At 36.5% G+C, this 15,474-nt stretch overlaps 1 protein-coding gene across 4 annotated transcripts in view; it reads right to left on the bottom strand.

The window, feature by feature from the left end:
• Nucleotides 1-15,474, bottom strand: part of LOC139711027 (serine/threonine-protein kinase D3-like) — an 82,009-nt gene that overhangs the window by 24,035 nt on the left and 42,500 nt on the right. For 3 of the 4 annotated variants that reach the window (XM_071622949.1, XM_071622951.1, XM_071622950.1), the window contains exons 3-5: nt 8,769-8,867; nt 4,343-4,474; nt 2,180-2,328 (exon numbers count right to left, since the gene is read on the bottom strand). In XM_071622949.1, coding sequence (XP_071479050.1) covers nt 2,180-2,328; nt 4,343-4,474; nt 8,769-8,867 — 380 coding nt within the window. The remainder of the gene's footprint in view (nt 1-2,179; nt 2,329-4,342; nt 4,475-8,768; nt 8,868-15,474) is intronic. The other variant, XM_071622952.1, reaches the window with a different exon arrangement.

The raw sequence follows: 15,474 nt of genomic DNA, 5'->3' as shown, positions 1-15,474 counted from the left end.
CATACCTGCCAACCCTGAGACTTAATAAATCTGAACAAACACAAAGAAAAAATACATAAAAATCTGAACTTTCATATATTTCATATACTTTGCTATCAACAGATATTTCCAAAATATCAGAACACACTGAAAATAATGCGGGTTTTTTTTTCAGTGAAAAATCTGAATATTCAGATTAAAACAACAGTTGGCAGGTATGCAATACGTGGTGCAGGTGCATGGAGAACACAGATAAGAAACAGGAACACACTCCACTTTACTCCACTGGAGTTATTTTTCTTTTATTTTTAATTTGACCCCCCCCCCCCCCCAAAAAAAAAAAAAAAAAAAAAAGAAAAAAGGACAGAGAAGAAAGTACTGCTGACGTTACGCACTTTTCAACGAGGCATATTGCGTTGTGGTTCACATCCCAAAAGTACGCTGACTGAGGATATGTACACTTCCTCTACAAGATACCAACACTTCACAGTAGTTTCCATTCCCAGCTTTGCCCCCAAATGGCTATATAGCACAATGCACAATGACAGAATGAAGTCAATAATATATGCAAACCAAGCCACGGGAATGATTGAATGGTGTATTGATCAAATGCTTGTCAAGTAAAGTATTCGACCAGAAAATTGGTAGCTCTAAGAAGGTCCATGTCCATTCACATGATGGAGTTATGCACATCCCTTATAGACAATAAGGTAACTTTCTCCCACTCCTCTTTAGCAACTCTACCAAGCTATGATATGTCAAATATTCCTCCAATTCACTTTCAAGAGTCATGTTTTGTTACTACTGCAGCAAGCAGACTTCACTAAGTATAGGGTCTCTACAACCATAATGTGTATGAGGCTGAAATTCAGGATCTTGCAGCTTCCTGTACAAGCCTGCAGTGGGTTGTAAGTCTGTTGCATCAAGAGAGAAAGCTATCTTCACAGTAGTTGTTCTCTCACAAAGAACAGGAAAGAGAAGCAAGATATCATTAGATCTTTCTGAGTATCAGAGCACTGTTAATGGCCATAGAAGTATCTGCAAATCAATCTAGGTATGACATGATTTCACAGAATCTTCTGAATGGGAAATACGTGCTGGCACAGATACAAGAATACCTTATTTGGGACATTTTATCATGAGCTCGATTTTTGCTTTTCCATGCAGGAAACAAATAATACATGAAAATGAAATGTCGCAATACTATTTCTTTTTGTGTGTTTTCTAGATCTTGTAAAAATCATTTAGAGCTGAGCACAAAATCACACAAAAAAGTTTTGTGTGTGTGTGTGTGTGTGTGCAATTGAATGCCACTAAATCAAAACAAACTTTCACAAGTCTATCATATTCACACACAATCTTAAGAGTTTCTCAGGGCTGAATACTGACAAAATTCTATGCTCTCTACGGTGTATTTGTACTTTAACAAGTTTAGCAGTGCATTGAATAAGAGCCAAAAAGTATGGTGCACTGAATATGTGAAGTACAGAATTTCTTTCTCTCCCCTTCAGCACCAACTACGAATGGAAGAAATTTTGAAAAAAAAAAAAGAACTTCATATTCTCCCCTTCAGCACCCACTACGAATGGAGGAAATTTGGGGAAAAAATCACACTGGGACAATCGACAACAACAATGGCTTCAGGTTGCACCAAGGCTGTGCAGCCATTCAAATATGAAATCACAGTGGTCTAGCACCTCCTTAGAACTGTTATCATGACCTGGCTTTCATTTCTGAGGTTTGATAGCTGAGATATTTTCAGTGTGAAGAAAAATATAAAGGAAATATGCTGCTTCACATATTTCCTCTAAAACACCAAGCAAACACCCTACAAACGTACGTGTTATGGTATGTATTTCATTAGGATTATACAAAATAGCTGCAAAAACAGAGCAGAAAGTAGAAGTACATCCTCCCAACTTTCATGAGATCCTAAATGCACAGGGTGAAAAGGGAATTTGCCTCTGTAATATCCTCCTTAATTGACAGTGTTCATCATGCATGTAATTGGATGATTATGTCCCTGAAAATTACTCAAAAGGGGAAAAATTATTATCATTTGCATTTCTAAATTTCTTCGCACAGAAAGCTTTAAGGTTAAACTAAAGGATTACAATAGTTTCACAGTGTTGATGTCATTAAGGAGAGCAGACATGTCTTTGTACCCCCTCATCATCATCTTCACTCCTTGTAAGCTTACCTGTGATTCTTCACTAGACAGACTCGACTCGGATGGAGACCAGGGAATACTGGATGATGAGATCGCTAGGGAAGAGCGCCGCCGTTTGGATAACGTGCAGTCATTGGGAATCTTGAAAGCGCACCTTTTGTGGTAGTTACCCCCGCATCCTGTCAAGAGCAGCATCGATGAGAAACAGTTATTTTCCTTCAAGTTATTTCTGTGTGTAAATATTCGAAATATGTATATTTATTCTTTCTCACACACACACACACACACACAGATAGATACAAGGAAATGTAATTGTCTGAATTACAAGAATGCATAATGACTTTAGAGAATCTACACTGCTTGGCTACTTCAGTCCATTTTTTTTTTTTACAGAAATGGTTTATAAAAATTTGATCTCACCTACTGTACCACTGTAATCTGTGCTGATTGTCCTAAATTCTGAAGAATATTTGTGCCATCAAAGTTGAACATATCTATCTGCCCATCTAAAAGAAATCAATTTAGTGATGACAAGTTTAATGATTTCTTCAAAGAAAAAAAAACCACAACACACACACAAAAAAAAAAACAAAAACCCAATGATTTCTAAATCAGGTTGATTTGAAGTACTAGAGTAGCTCATGCATTTTCTGCACAAATTGTGAAAAGGGACCCAGTGACTAACAATGTGACAATGCCACTTGCACTAATCACACCCAGAGGAAATTACCAAAATAATTCACAGGGGTAAATTCTTGCAATTGAAGGAGTAATTCCGCTAATAAACTAGCTGCATGGTGGTAACAGAGCGGTGGTAACAGAGCATGACTTGTCATCCAGGTCCATCAAACACTTTTTGCTCACACACTGAGCCGTGTGATTCATCACGGTGCAGCAGCGTACATATTTCAAACCAGAACGGTGACCTTGCCTCTTTCACAGCTGCACAACGCACACACTAGCTTCCAACACACTTCTATGTGGCACTAGCCTGTTAAACATCCCAAGTCATGGCAGACGATGATCAGAAGCTCACTTGAAACATACTGATGTGGAAATAAATCAACAAAATGCATTGTCAGGACTGGGAATCGGGATCCTGATGTACGACCTAGTCACTGAAAGCTGGTAAAAAGACTCCACCACTTTATTTGAGCTGTATATCACATATGAAGATTAACCGTTGAGGACAATCCCGAGTATACTCGGGCAGGGGTCTATGGGAAATGTGTGTTGTAGCAAAATCAGTCCGTCCCCCACAGGTTAAAGCATTACGACCAAACACATTTTTAAAACTCATTTTCACAAGCCATGGGATGTGGCATTCAATGGATACCTTCAAAGAACAATCTGGGCTCATCCAACTGTGACATTGCTTGTGTAATCTTAATTTGTTTTGTGTGTGAAAAGTCACTGATTTAAGTATTCATTACTCCATGTACCAGTATATCCTTCATCCCTCCACCTGAGACAGAGCAATGCTACCCTGTTACTACGCAACACCCTTCACTATGCAAAGCGATTTCTTCGAGGGAAGTATGAATTTTTTTGTGTGTGTGTCCATTGTAGTGTGGACAAAGCATGCAAGAAATATTCTAAAGATGAAACTAAGTCATGGGAATATGATGACTCTTTCCACATCACTATAGGGCACCTTGCTGCTTGACCTGGTGGGTTTTTGTTACGGTGTTTTGTTTTGCCTTGTTTTTGTGAAAATTGTCATATTTACTTCTTGAAAAGGAGCACACTGATTTCTCATTACGTTCTTGTTCCAGATCAAACCTGACACACTCACAAAACTCATATGTCACAACTGGCCTGATATTATGCTCGCAAATTATTTTGCTTATGCCGTATTCCACAGGTCAGACCAAATACTGTTCAAATACAAGCTGCGCATAGTTAAACATCTCTCCAACCTACCATGGATATTCTGAGAATTTACTTCATATTCTAATTTTCACATTGTAAACAAAGCCAAGACGGCTTGCAGCTGGACACAACATGACGTCACCATCCAATATCAACACTTGGAATGTTGATACACTCATACACACACATACACACATACACACACACACACACACACACACACACAAAACACTCACACAAGCACACACAAAGACATATCCCTCATGACCCCACAAAAAGCAAAATGTGTTAGTGGGGCATGCCTTTCTTGTTAGCACTCACCATCACACTTCAGCCCCTGTCGGACTAGTCCAAACAACATTTGGCCGCAGAAGTCACAAAACGTGGGACTCTTGTAGGAGTGGACGTATAATGTGTGAGGGCGAATCTGACGATCTTCAACGGTTGCCGATGCTGCATTTCACACACACAAAAAAAGGGGAATGAATAGTTAGAGACGAAAGGACAGGTGAACTGGTGACAGACTATGGGGCCCTAAGTTTAATACAAAGTTTGACAGAATTTGCACAATTCTGAAGGCCTTCTAATATCTTGTTTAACTGGCACATACACATGACAACTGATGGATTCTGTCCAACTTGGATCTGCAGACAAACTCTTCTGCAAGTGAAATACGACTGGTTCATATCCCTCTCTCTGTCAAATTCATGTTAATAATTCATGATCAAAGCCACATATCATTCATTGAAGTTTGATCGAATATCTATTTCATATGAATTTCATACTTCGGATGTCATTATGATAAAATAGGCATTATATTCTATTGTATCTTCAGATTTGATGGACGTTGAGCATCACATAGTATCAATCTGCCATGAATGTACCATGATGGTCTATGAATGCTAAAATATGTAGACATCTTGAAGTGCATTTGCTCTGTATGAGATTATAATGTGATAAGAAAGAGGCAAAAGTAAACAGCCCTATGGAAATCACACTGAGGTCAAGCTTTTTGATCTACTGGAAGTTATATAATCATTTGATTTCTGATCAAAAAGTAAGAGAATATGGTCATTTAGAAAGCTGCAATGTAGCAGTAAGTAAACTCAGTTGAATTTCAATATCAACAACACATAATATGTCACCACAATAAAAAAAAAAGCATATTACCAATCTACAGACTTTACAAGACTACAAACATTAATTTACAAATTATTTGCCAAATGTCTGGCTATTCTAATCACAAATATTTACAGTTTCTTTTCTACAATTCCATTTTAATTCAAGATATCCCCCCAATACTGGATTTTTTTTCTGCAATTCATAGAGCAATACCAGAGTCTACACATGTTCTTTCCCTAATAATGCAGAGCTGCTTCCATGAGCTCAAATAATTCATGTTTCTAAAAATAATATTAGCATCTTGATAATCTTTCAAGTACATGTATGTGTATAGATATACAGGGTACTATTCTAGTTGCTCCATTTTCATTCTAAATAATCCATATAAATGACAAATACAAGCTAGTATGGTATGTTAAAAAAATGACACTAAACAAGCTTTGATCTAGTTCATTCATATAAATTGAGCACTACATGTTCCTATTTCATTTAATGTAAAAGACTAAACAAATGCTCTATTTTGCTTGAAGTGATTTGTCCTTGTGATGATTAATGGTTAGTGCTGGGAAAGAGACTATACACATTTTCACTTCACAAGGTTGATTTGATTAGCTGTATTTCATAAGAGATTCAAACAGAATACTAAACCTATAACATGTTACTGTATTGACAAGCTACAAATTGTACATGGGAGACATTATGCCCCCTTGTATTTGGCTCATTTCATTGTCTTTCATAATCTCAAATTCTAGCTAAGAAAACTTAATGGTGAGTAACCAAAATATCACATTTTAGCAGGCAAGCCTACAGTAAATAGCAAAGCAATGGAGCACTGTACTGCTTGAACTGAGATTTCACTTCTGATAAGTATAATCATTCTGACATGTACCAGATAAGCACACTTAAAACTTTCTGGAGAGATTTCTACTGAATTACAACACTAACATTTCACTATCCTGCAATTGATCTTTGAGAATTTGAGTAGTATTTGATAATCAAAGAATTTTTGGAATATGATTCTACTAATACAAACACATGACGGACTCAAAAGCTGTTTCCCAACGAGCTGACCATCTCAACTCTCTTGGCCAGCACTTCTGACCCCTACTACAGCAAGTCTAATTCCCAGAAAACCGACCACAGCTTTTCCATTTCCTGTGATTACAAAGTCAGCAGCCATCCTGGTTACACTGCAATTTTCTGGGTCTTCGCCATGACTAAGGCAACAGCATTTCAGGCAAAAATGCTATGGCCTGGGAGAAGGACAGAGTGGGGCATGCCAATGTCTGAACATGTGTGATTCACTTTTACACCAAAGCTCATGGGCCCCCTGTTTTTGTTTTTGCTTTGTTTTGTTTTTCTCGAGCGAATAGACACAACTCAATGTGCAGTAGTAAAGAGTACTTGCTATACAACAAGTTATGCAGCATATACAATGGTAAGACAAACATCTGCTTTCTACATACTTCATACATAAATGAATATGATATTTAATGTAATCCAATTAGCATGTAGTGAAGGGTGCTGAATAAGTTAAAGAGGTGATATCATATGAAGTTAAGCATGGTGTACCATGATGGATTTGGAAAATGCAATGATTATTCTAAGATATGACTGAAGCAGAATAACAAACTAAAGCTACCGCACAGCACGCCTCATACAGCAACACAAGGATAGCATATATGGTACCTGAAACAATATCACTGGTTTCAACACTGCACACATTACAATTTAATACAAACTTTACAAATTACCACACTGCGCAATTGGAACAGTCCACACTAAAACACAGAGGTGCAAATGGCAGGGCTGTGCGGAAGGAAAGTCAGGTACAGATGTAGATCACCAAATGATAACTCTTACATAAATACTTCAAGTATGATCTCAAAAGTATGATACGCAACTTATTAATGAAAATTACTATGGCACTGACACTCCAACAAACATCAAGCTCAATGCTGGATGAGAACTGGATACTGCAGGGAGAAACTGCGATACCAAGGACAAACAGCCAAATGTTAAAGGACAAGTTCACCTTCATAAACATAAGGATTGAGAGAATGCAACAATGTTAGTAGAACACATCAGTGAAACATATTTTCACTTTTTTCACATAATAAAAGAGCACTTGACTTGACTCTTTCTAAAGGCAGGGGGAATAATATTACCCATAACATTTGTCGGTAACGAGTCGGGGGAATGTGAACTTTTTTCATAAGATGAAATTTTGTGAAATTCTCTTTATATTTTCCTTATATTGTTGTACGCATGTGACATCTAAGTTATTCACACACTGCAGTAGTCTTCTCATCCAGCAGTTACTGCACAAAAACTTCAAAAATTCATAACTTTTGAACGGATTGTCCGATTTTCCTCAAACTTTCAATGATGTGTTCTACTAATATTGCTACATTCTCTCAATCCTTATGTTTATGAAGGTGAACTTGTCCTTTAAGCTTTGATACTTTTGTGTGTAAGTGTATGTTCAAGGCAAACCAAATTGTGAGTAACCACCGGTTGTTGTCTGGGAAGTGAGCTGAAACATATCAAATTTGGTGGAATATCTTTAATTTAAAGTTTACTACATTGTGGATGCTGCAAAAGGCAATACCAGTTGGGTGCAGCTGAGTGCAGTGCTTCAGATTACTTCCAAGGTTGGTGAGTGAGCATGGAGTTTCCTACATTCTGAACGGCTGTGAGATAATACTTTTAAAATAAACAAATTCTTAACTAAAAAGTTCACTCAAAGCATCTTTGCAAAAAGATGCATACAATCTGAGAAATGTTATTACTTTCAAACACTAAATATCAAGGTGATTTATTCATAAGGAACATTGTGCTATTTTTCTTAGTTTGAATCTGTCTTGTTCTGCTCATCCTCTCTTTTATTTTCTTTTGGGTCGTCACATAACTCATATATTAAATGAAGCCATTTCTGCATATCATATAACACAAAATTGAACAATAACTGTAGCCACAGCCACAATACATCTTCTGTTCTTTTAATTTCTAGCATAACTTTTGTTTGTGTACAATGTGACACTCTCTTCGGAAAGGTATTATGAATGGAATGCAGAAGAAAATAATACTAATAATAGGCCCACATTCCCTGAAGAACTAATGTGAGAAATATCAACTGGGCTCTTGTGCCATGGAAGTAAGGATTTTGAAGTGCTTAAAGCCCGCACAGTATTAGACAATGATAGAATGACCAAGCAAGTATGTTACCCCTGAAGACAATATAAATCCACTGCATATACCATAAGCCCATGCTCCTGAGATGTACCCTCTAAATGATGCTTTGATACAGTGATAGTTCACTGCACAATTTACAATGTATGATTATAACTTCAGTGTGCTATATTTCTGTTAATGAAAACTCACTTTTGTAATAATAGTGAAGCAGTTAGGATTGAGCGGTATGAATATGATGTGAAATTTGAACTTAAAAATGGAAAAAAAAAGATAATTAAATCGCTTGACATGAGAGAAGCATAGGTAATTAATGACACCAATGTTCAGGAAGTTCCGATGATCTGAAATGTTGACAGTATCGATGACTAGATTCGTCAATGGTATAGTGAATAGAAGTAAGCTTTATTTGTTCAATATACAAACTACTTGCCGGAGGAGGACATTTGGCTGTCGAGGTGTTCTGGACATGACCTGACCATGTCACAGTGATGGTCAGAACAGACATTCATTCGGCTACCTTCCCACTGATCTGCAGTCAAGACAATGAATGAAGGAAGGGGATGGACAAGAAGGAATGAGCGGTGATGGGGAGGGGTGTCAACAAAGCTTTCCATCACACTAACAAAAAAAAAACACCAAACAAACAAGGAAAAAGAGTAATAAGTGTCATAAGAAAATCAAAGGAGACATGCATGACATATCAAAAGGGAGCAAGTGCCACAATGCACATCGATATTATGGAATAATGCAGCACTGGGGTTGCTTACAGCAGCAAACAGAACATATTTATGTAACATAGAACTGGAAGGCTTACTGCAACTGCCATAAAACCAGAAATTTTCGTGTGCATGAATTTCTTGCGAGCTTTGCGAGGAGCTGTGATTCACAAAATTTAAATGCATGCCAAAGTTCTTATCTATGCTACACATTGAATGCCAGTGGCAATTTGCAAAATTTTCATGCTGCGAAAAAGTCTGTTGGCTCCAGTTCACAAAAATTCATGCCTCAAATATTTCTAATTTTACAGTAAGCTAAATTGGGAATAAATAAAGAGTCTTTTGGAGGGTAGATCATTCAGGAAAGAGATATAGAACACAAAACATTTACTGAGTGACATTAGAATGCCTTCATCACAGCTGCTAACCTCTGCATACCAAAACAAACTGATGCACATTTAAAAAAACAAAACAAAAAACAAAACTGTAGCCATAAATCATATTTTGGTTTAAAATTAAGAAAATTAACAAACTAAGCATGCTCAATTGAAATTAAAATCAAATCAAGTCAAACAGGAATATCATAGAACATTGACTTGAGGAAACAACACTGCCTTATTTGCCTTTACTACTGAGTTGTTCTCATTTACAAGCTCTGCTCTTGTCTCTTTTTTTTTCTAACATGTTGTTTTCTGTCTTAGCAGATTTAGATCTGGTGAAGTGTACTTCTAACTTGCCAACAGCCTAATAATTTTGTCAAAGTGGTTGAATATTCATAACACATCACTCTTGGGCATCGTTGTGGTCTGAGGGTTACAGAATGTAACTCAAGTCAACTCTAGTATTCATGGCAAAATAACTCATCTCGCTTAACAGAAAAAGGTTCTGCGAACTAGGGATCAAACATGCATATACAGCTGCACATACAAAAAGATGCAAACTGAAGGGTAGCAATTCAGCGAGCATCAATAAACATGAAACCATTGGATAACTACCATGCATAAAGGACTGGTCCAAAGGAAGGAAATGAATTAGAATTCAGAACGTACATCATGCACAACTTAAAATAGTCAGTCCATGCACAATCATGCCATTAAGAAGCACCTTTCAGAAACAGAAAAAAACTAGAAATGTCGCTAAGGCGACTGATGCCTCCGCCATAATGCATGATTCTCCCAATAGGTGTATAGTACGATGTCTTCACAATGTGTGATGACAGTTTCACATAACTGGCAAAATATCGAAATAACAGGTTTGTCAAAAATATCTTGAATGTTCACTTTCCACGAACTGGGTTTGCTATAATTGTCTATTAAAGAGTGCAGGTACACATATTTGGGGAATTGAAAATTTTTACTTGACTTCTGACCGACCTTATTATAAGTTTATGCATTGAGTATAATTTTCAAGGTATGAAGAAAGAGTGTAATTACAGTACAAAATATATATATTTTTTATTCAAACCTGACCTTTGACCCTTAACCTTTGACCTTTGACCTTCTGGCTGGAAATTTCCAAGAGAATCTCCATCAAGTAATACATGTACATATATTAAATTTTAAAACTAATAATGCAATCGTTGCATATACTAGTATATGAGGGAAATAGTAACATTTTGAAGAGTTGACCTTGACCTTTGAACCCCCTGACTATTGACCCATGACCCTTAAATTCCCTAGATAATCCCTGCCAGTCAGTACATGCATATGTACCAAGTTCCATGAAGATATACATTGAACCATTTGCGAGAAAAGTGATATTGCAACATTTTCACCTAACCTTTGACCTTTTGACCTTTGACCTTATGACATGAAACTCCCTCTGGAGAATCCTTATGCAGTAGTACATGTCTACACTAAGTTTCAAGAAAATAACTGCGGGCATTGCATAGATATGGGGGAAATAGCAACATTTTTAGCATTTGACCTTGACCTTTTGACCTTTGACCTCTTGTCAATGTCAATAGAATCTACTCAACTAATTGTCCCATCATACATCATCCTTGGACCAAGTTTGGTGAAAGCTGCTTCATCCAGTTTTGAGTTATCACATAAACAGATAAATTTTAGGATTTGACCTTGATCTTTGACCTTTGACCTCTGTCCGATTTCACTGAAAAACTAATCAAGTAATTGTCCCATCAAATATCATCCTCCAACAAAGTTTGGTGAAATTTGCTCTATACAGTCTTGAGTTATCGCGTAAACGGATACAATTTCATGATTTGACCTTGACCTTTGACCTTTGACCTTTAGCCGATTTCACCCAAAATCTTATCAAATCGTTGCCCCATCATACTTCATACTTGGACCAAGTTTGGTAAAATTCCAGTAAATATTACTCAAGTTATCGCGTAAACGAAAGCGGACGGACGTACGGACGTACGGACATACGGACGTACGTACGGACGTACGTACGGACGTACGTACGGACGGACGGACAACCCGAAAACATAATGCCTCCGGCACCACTTCGTGGCGGAGGCATAAAAAAACTGTCGGAAGAGAATGCTAAAGTTTGTAAGAGCTTTCTAAAAATGACAAACCCTCTGTGACATCACACACCATTACAAACACCATCAAGTGTGAGACTTTGTTCAAAATAGGAATGAATCTATATCTCTTCCATCCCATTAAAAAAAAGGAAAACCTCATGCATAACTTACAAGCAGTTACATATAGTCACAATCAAATCTTTGAACATGGTATCTAAGTCACATAAATGTTAAGTACTCTATATTTCATATTTAAAAATTCAGATATATCTACATGAACAAACGATAAGGTGCACTTTTGTTCTAAAAGATTTCTCCCTTGCAGTTACACGTACCCACACATGCATCAGTGTGGCATTTTATACTAAGGTATAAATGTACCATTCATTGAATTCATGCCAGATACGATAATTTACCTTAAAAAAACCTTTAGAGGATGGTAGAGAGAGTAACATTACAAATTCACTGCAAACGATCATGGGAACAGCATGAATAGCATAAACTTATGCAGAATCAGTATATTCAAATTAAGCATGCTATCCTGTAAGTATGCTACAACTAAGTTCATGATAAAGTCCCAACAATTCTTGGTAAGATTTCCCCTCCCCCACACACATGCATTTATCCGGAGTAATAGGCATATGTTACATGGGACATTCAGGAGACTTTCTTTATCAAAACAATAAAAATAAAACACAATAATGACATAGGATATTAAAGATAATCCCTCTCATTCTTTAGAAGAAGAATAAAGTTGCAGATGATGGTTGACATTTGACCTTGATATGAAATAAAGAAAAAGTGTGACCCATTACACATGGGACCACGAAAAAAATGTTTCACTGAACAGCTTGCAATTCAGTATTATGTCTGCATATTTCTGAATGAAAAGGAATACTTAATGGTTTTTTATCAATTTGCAAGTTCTCATTAAACAGTTTGTAAACATATAAATCCAATTATAGTTATCCAGGTACAAATGCATGTGATATTAAGAAAAGAAATTGCTTTAAATGAATAACATTTGCCAACATCCCATTATTTTTGTATTTCATATAATGTACATGGGTCATTCCAAGACTATGTGGATAAAAACTGATTTGCTTGGTTTCTTTCAATTTCATTTCTTTTTTAATATATTCAATGTACAAACTGTTGATTAGCATTCCGATGCTTTCATTCTATGGTCATTTTTCATTTATGTCTCTTGTCTTGATAATCAAAACCATTCAAGAAATGGTAAATATTGGACTTTGCATATGATAAAATTTGCAATTTTTGTGAATCACAAACTTGGTATATGCCATAATTTGAAATGAGAATGTAGCTTATGGATTGATTAGAATACAATTTGCTTCTTTTCAGATGGTAATTTCCATACAAGTAAGTGCTTATTTGTAAATATGTTTTAAAACTAGAAATGTCGCTATGGCGACAGGTATGCCTCCGCCATAATGCATGATTCTCCTAATAGGTCTAGATAGTACATGTGGACAATGTGTGATTACATTTTCACAAAATTGGCAAAATATTAAAATGACAAGTTTGTCACAAATGTGTTGAATGTTCACCTTGACCTAGGTTTAATTGGATGAATAGAAGAGCATGTATTCGGGGATTTCAGGACTTTAACTTGACTCTGACCCATTCATACATTTATGCATTGAGCAATTTTCAAGGTTGGAGAAAAAGTGCAATTTCTGTATTGAATAGTAAATTGTTATCATTTTCATCTGAGCTTTGACCCTAACATTCATAAGATAATCACTGTCAGGCAGAACATGTATAAATATGTAGTAAGTTTCAAGATAACTTGAGCCACTTCCGAGATATGGAGGAAAAAGTTAGTTCAGCACTTTCACTTAATCTTTGACCTTTTGACCTTTGAGGCAAAAAAAAAAGGAAAACAAAACTTTCCAGAGAATCTCTATTAGGTTATACATGCATACACCAAGTGTAAAAAAAAAATAATCCTGCTGGCATTGCATAAACATGAGGGAAATAGTAAAATTTTGAAGTGTTGCCCTTGACCTTTGACCCTGACCTTTGACCCCATGAACCCTAACTTCTCTAGATAATCACTGCCAGTCAGTACATGTATGTTCCATGGAGATAACTTGAACAATTTCCAAGTTACGGAGAAAAAAGTGAAGTTTTAATATTTTACTTGACCTTTTGACCTTTGACCTCATGACCCCAAACTTTCACCAGAGAAACTTAATTGGGTAATACATATATAAACTAAGTTTAAAGAAAATATCTTTAGGCATTGCATAGATATAGTGGAAATAGTGAAATTTTATGTATTTGACCTTGACCTTTGACCTTGAGCATGTGCACCCAAAAGTTGATAGGCACAACTTCACCCCCTCACATACATGCCAAGTTTCATTAGGATACCTCAAAAGGTTTTTTAGTTATGCTGTCCACAAAATTCATTACGGACGGACGGACGGACGGACGGACGGACGGACGGAAGGACGTGCTAACGAGAGTATGCTTGTGTGGCTAGGAGAACAATAGTGCACAATAGATGGCCTTTATTCCGTCAGGCTTGTGTGGCTAAAATTTTTGCTTGTGTGTCTATTTTAACAAAAGGGAGAACAAAGGGGTAGACACACAAGTATATCACCGTGAGGACGTCCGTATCCGGACGGACAACCCGAAAACATAATGCCTCCGGCACCACTTCGTGGCGGAGGCATAAAAAGGCAAATGCAAAGTGATATCTAGCCCGCATATCATCATAATTTGTGATAAGCGTTTTCCAATGCAATACTGTGAGTACAGTGCTTATCAGGTTAAATTTATTGACCTTTGACCTTGTTGGAGTGCTCCTACTGTATATTCAAACATGACTTGCAATTTTAGGTTATATATCTGTGGTGTGAGTTTGGTGGTCACAGCTCAAAGCCGTGGAAAGTTAGAGAGAGTACACAGAATTGTTGATGATAATGATAGAAAAGTGATGTCACGTTCGTATCTAATATTAGGTGATATACATCCTCTGATCTTATGATTCCTATAAAATGTCCCATATGTATAATACAATCTTGCATTTTGTAAATTAAGGCCTGAAAATATGCATAAATTTACCAAGCATTGCAGTTTCATTAATGGAATTCAAAACCTTAATTCACTGATATTCATATGATACTAATTGTGTCACCATTGAATGAAAACTAAATGTTGACATCAGAGAGGACCATAATGTGGGCTTGCCATTTTACAGTCATTCTTCAAGAGAAGCTCAGGTAGCCTTTTGTATCAAAATGAAACAGAGACATAATGCTTCACATTTGTTCATTTGGCTACAGAGGACTAGACAAATCATTAACCAAGTCAATATTGCTTAAACAAACAATTTGCGATACTTAAGCTCATGCACAAAAACACACAAAGTTAAAATCAAGTGATATGTGATAACTTAGTAGCTGATGTTGAAATTGATCCCTGAAGCTGTTAATCTTTAATAAAATTAATTATACTACTACTAGCATACTAAAATCAATGCTGCTTGAACACTTTCTACTAAAATAATAAAGTAGATATAAAGAAAGCATGCAATCATGCTTGTGTCAACTCCATCACAATATCATAACATACAATAGAGAAAAGGACCAGAACATTTCACATTTAGAGCTCTTTCCAAAACACAGAAACATTTATTCCGCATACAGACAGGCACTACAGCCAAGTTCCCAGTTTTAGATGTTACAGTAATGAACTGCTGGCTGCTGGTGTTTTAGACATGTGAAAGGGAGATGTGTCTGGCAAATTCTTTGTAAAATATGAACTGCTTCCTACCAGGATATGGGATCAGGGAGAGACAACATGATTATGTGTTGTGAAAATATGCAACAAAGTGTTAACGGGGGTGTGTGTTTTCATGGGCATGTTTTCTTTGGAAAGGACAATTTAGTTGG

Source organism: Diadema antillarum, unplaced genomic scaffold (genome assembly GCF_040938485.1).
Source record: "Diadema antillarum isolate AM-2024a unplaced genomic scaffold, OU_Dant_1.0 seq00001603_RagTag, whole genome shotgun sequence".
Lineage (NCBI taxonomy): Eukaryota > Metazoa > Echinodermata > Echinoidea > Diadematoida > Diadematidae > Diadema > Diadema antillarum.
This window is presented reverse-complemented; position numbering and strand designations above follow the sequence as displayed.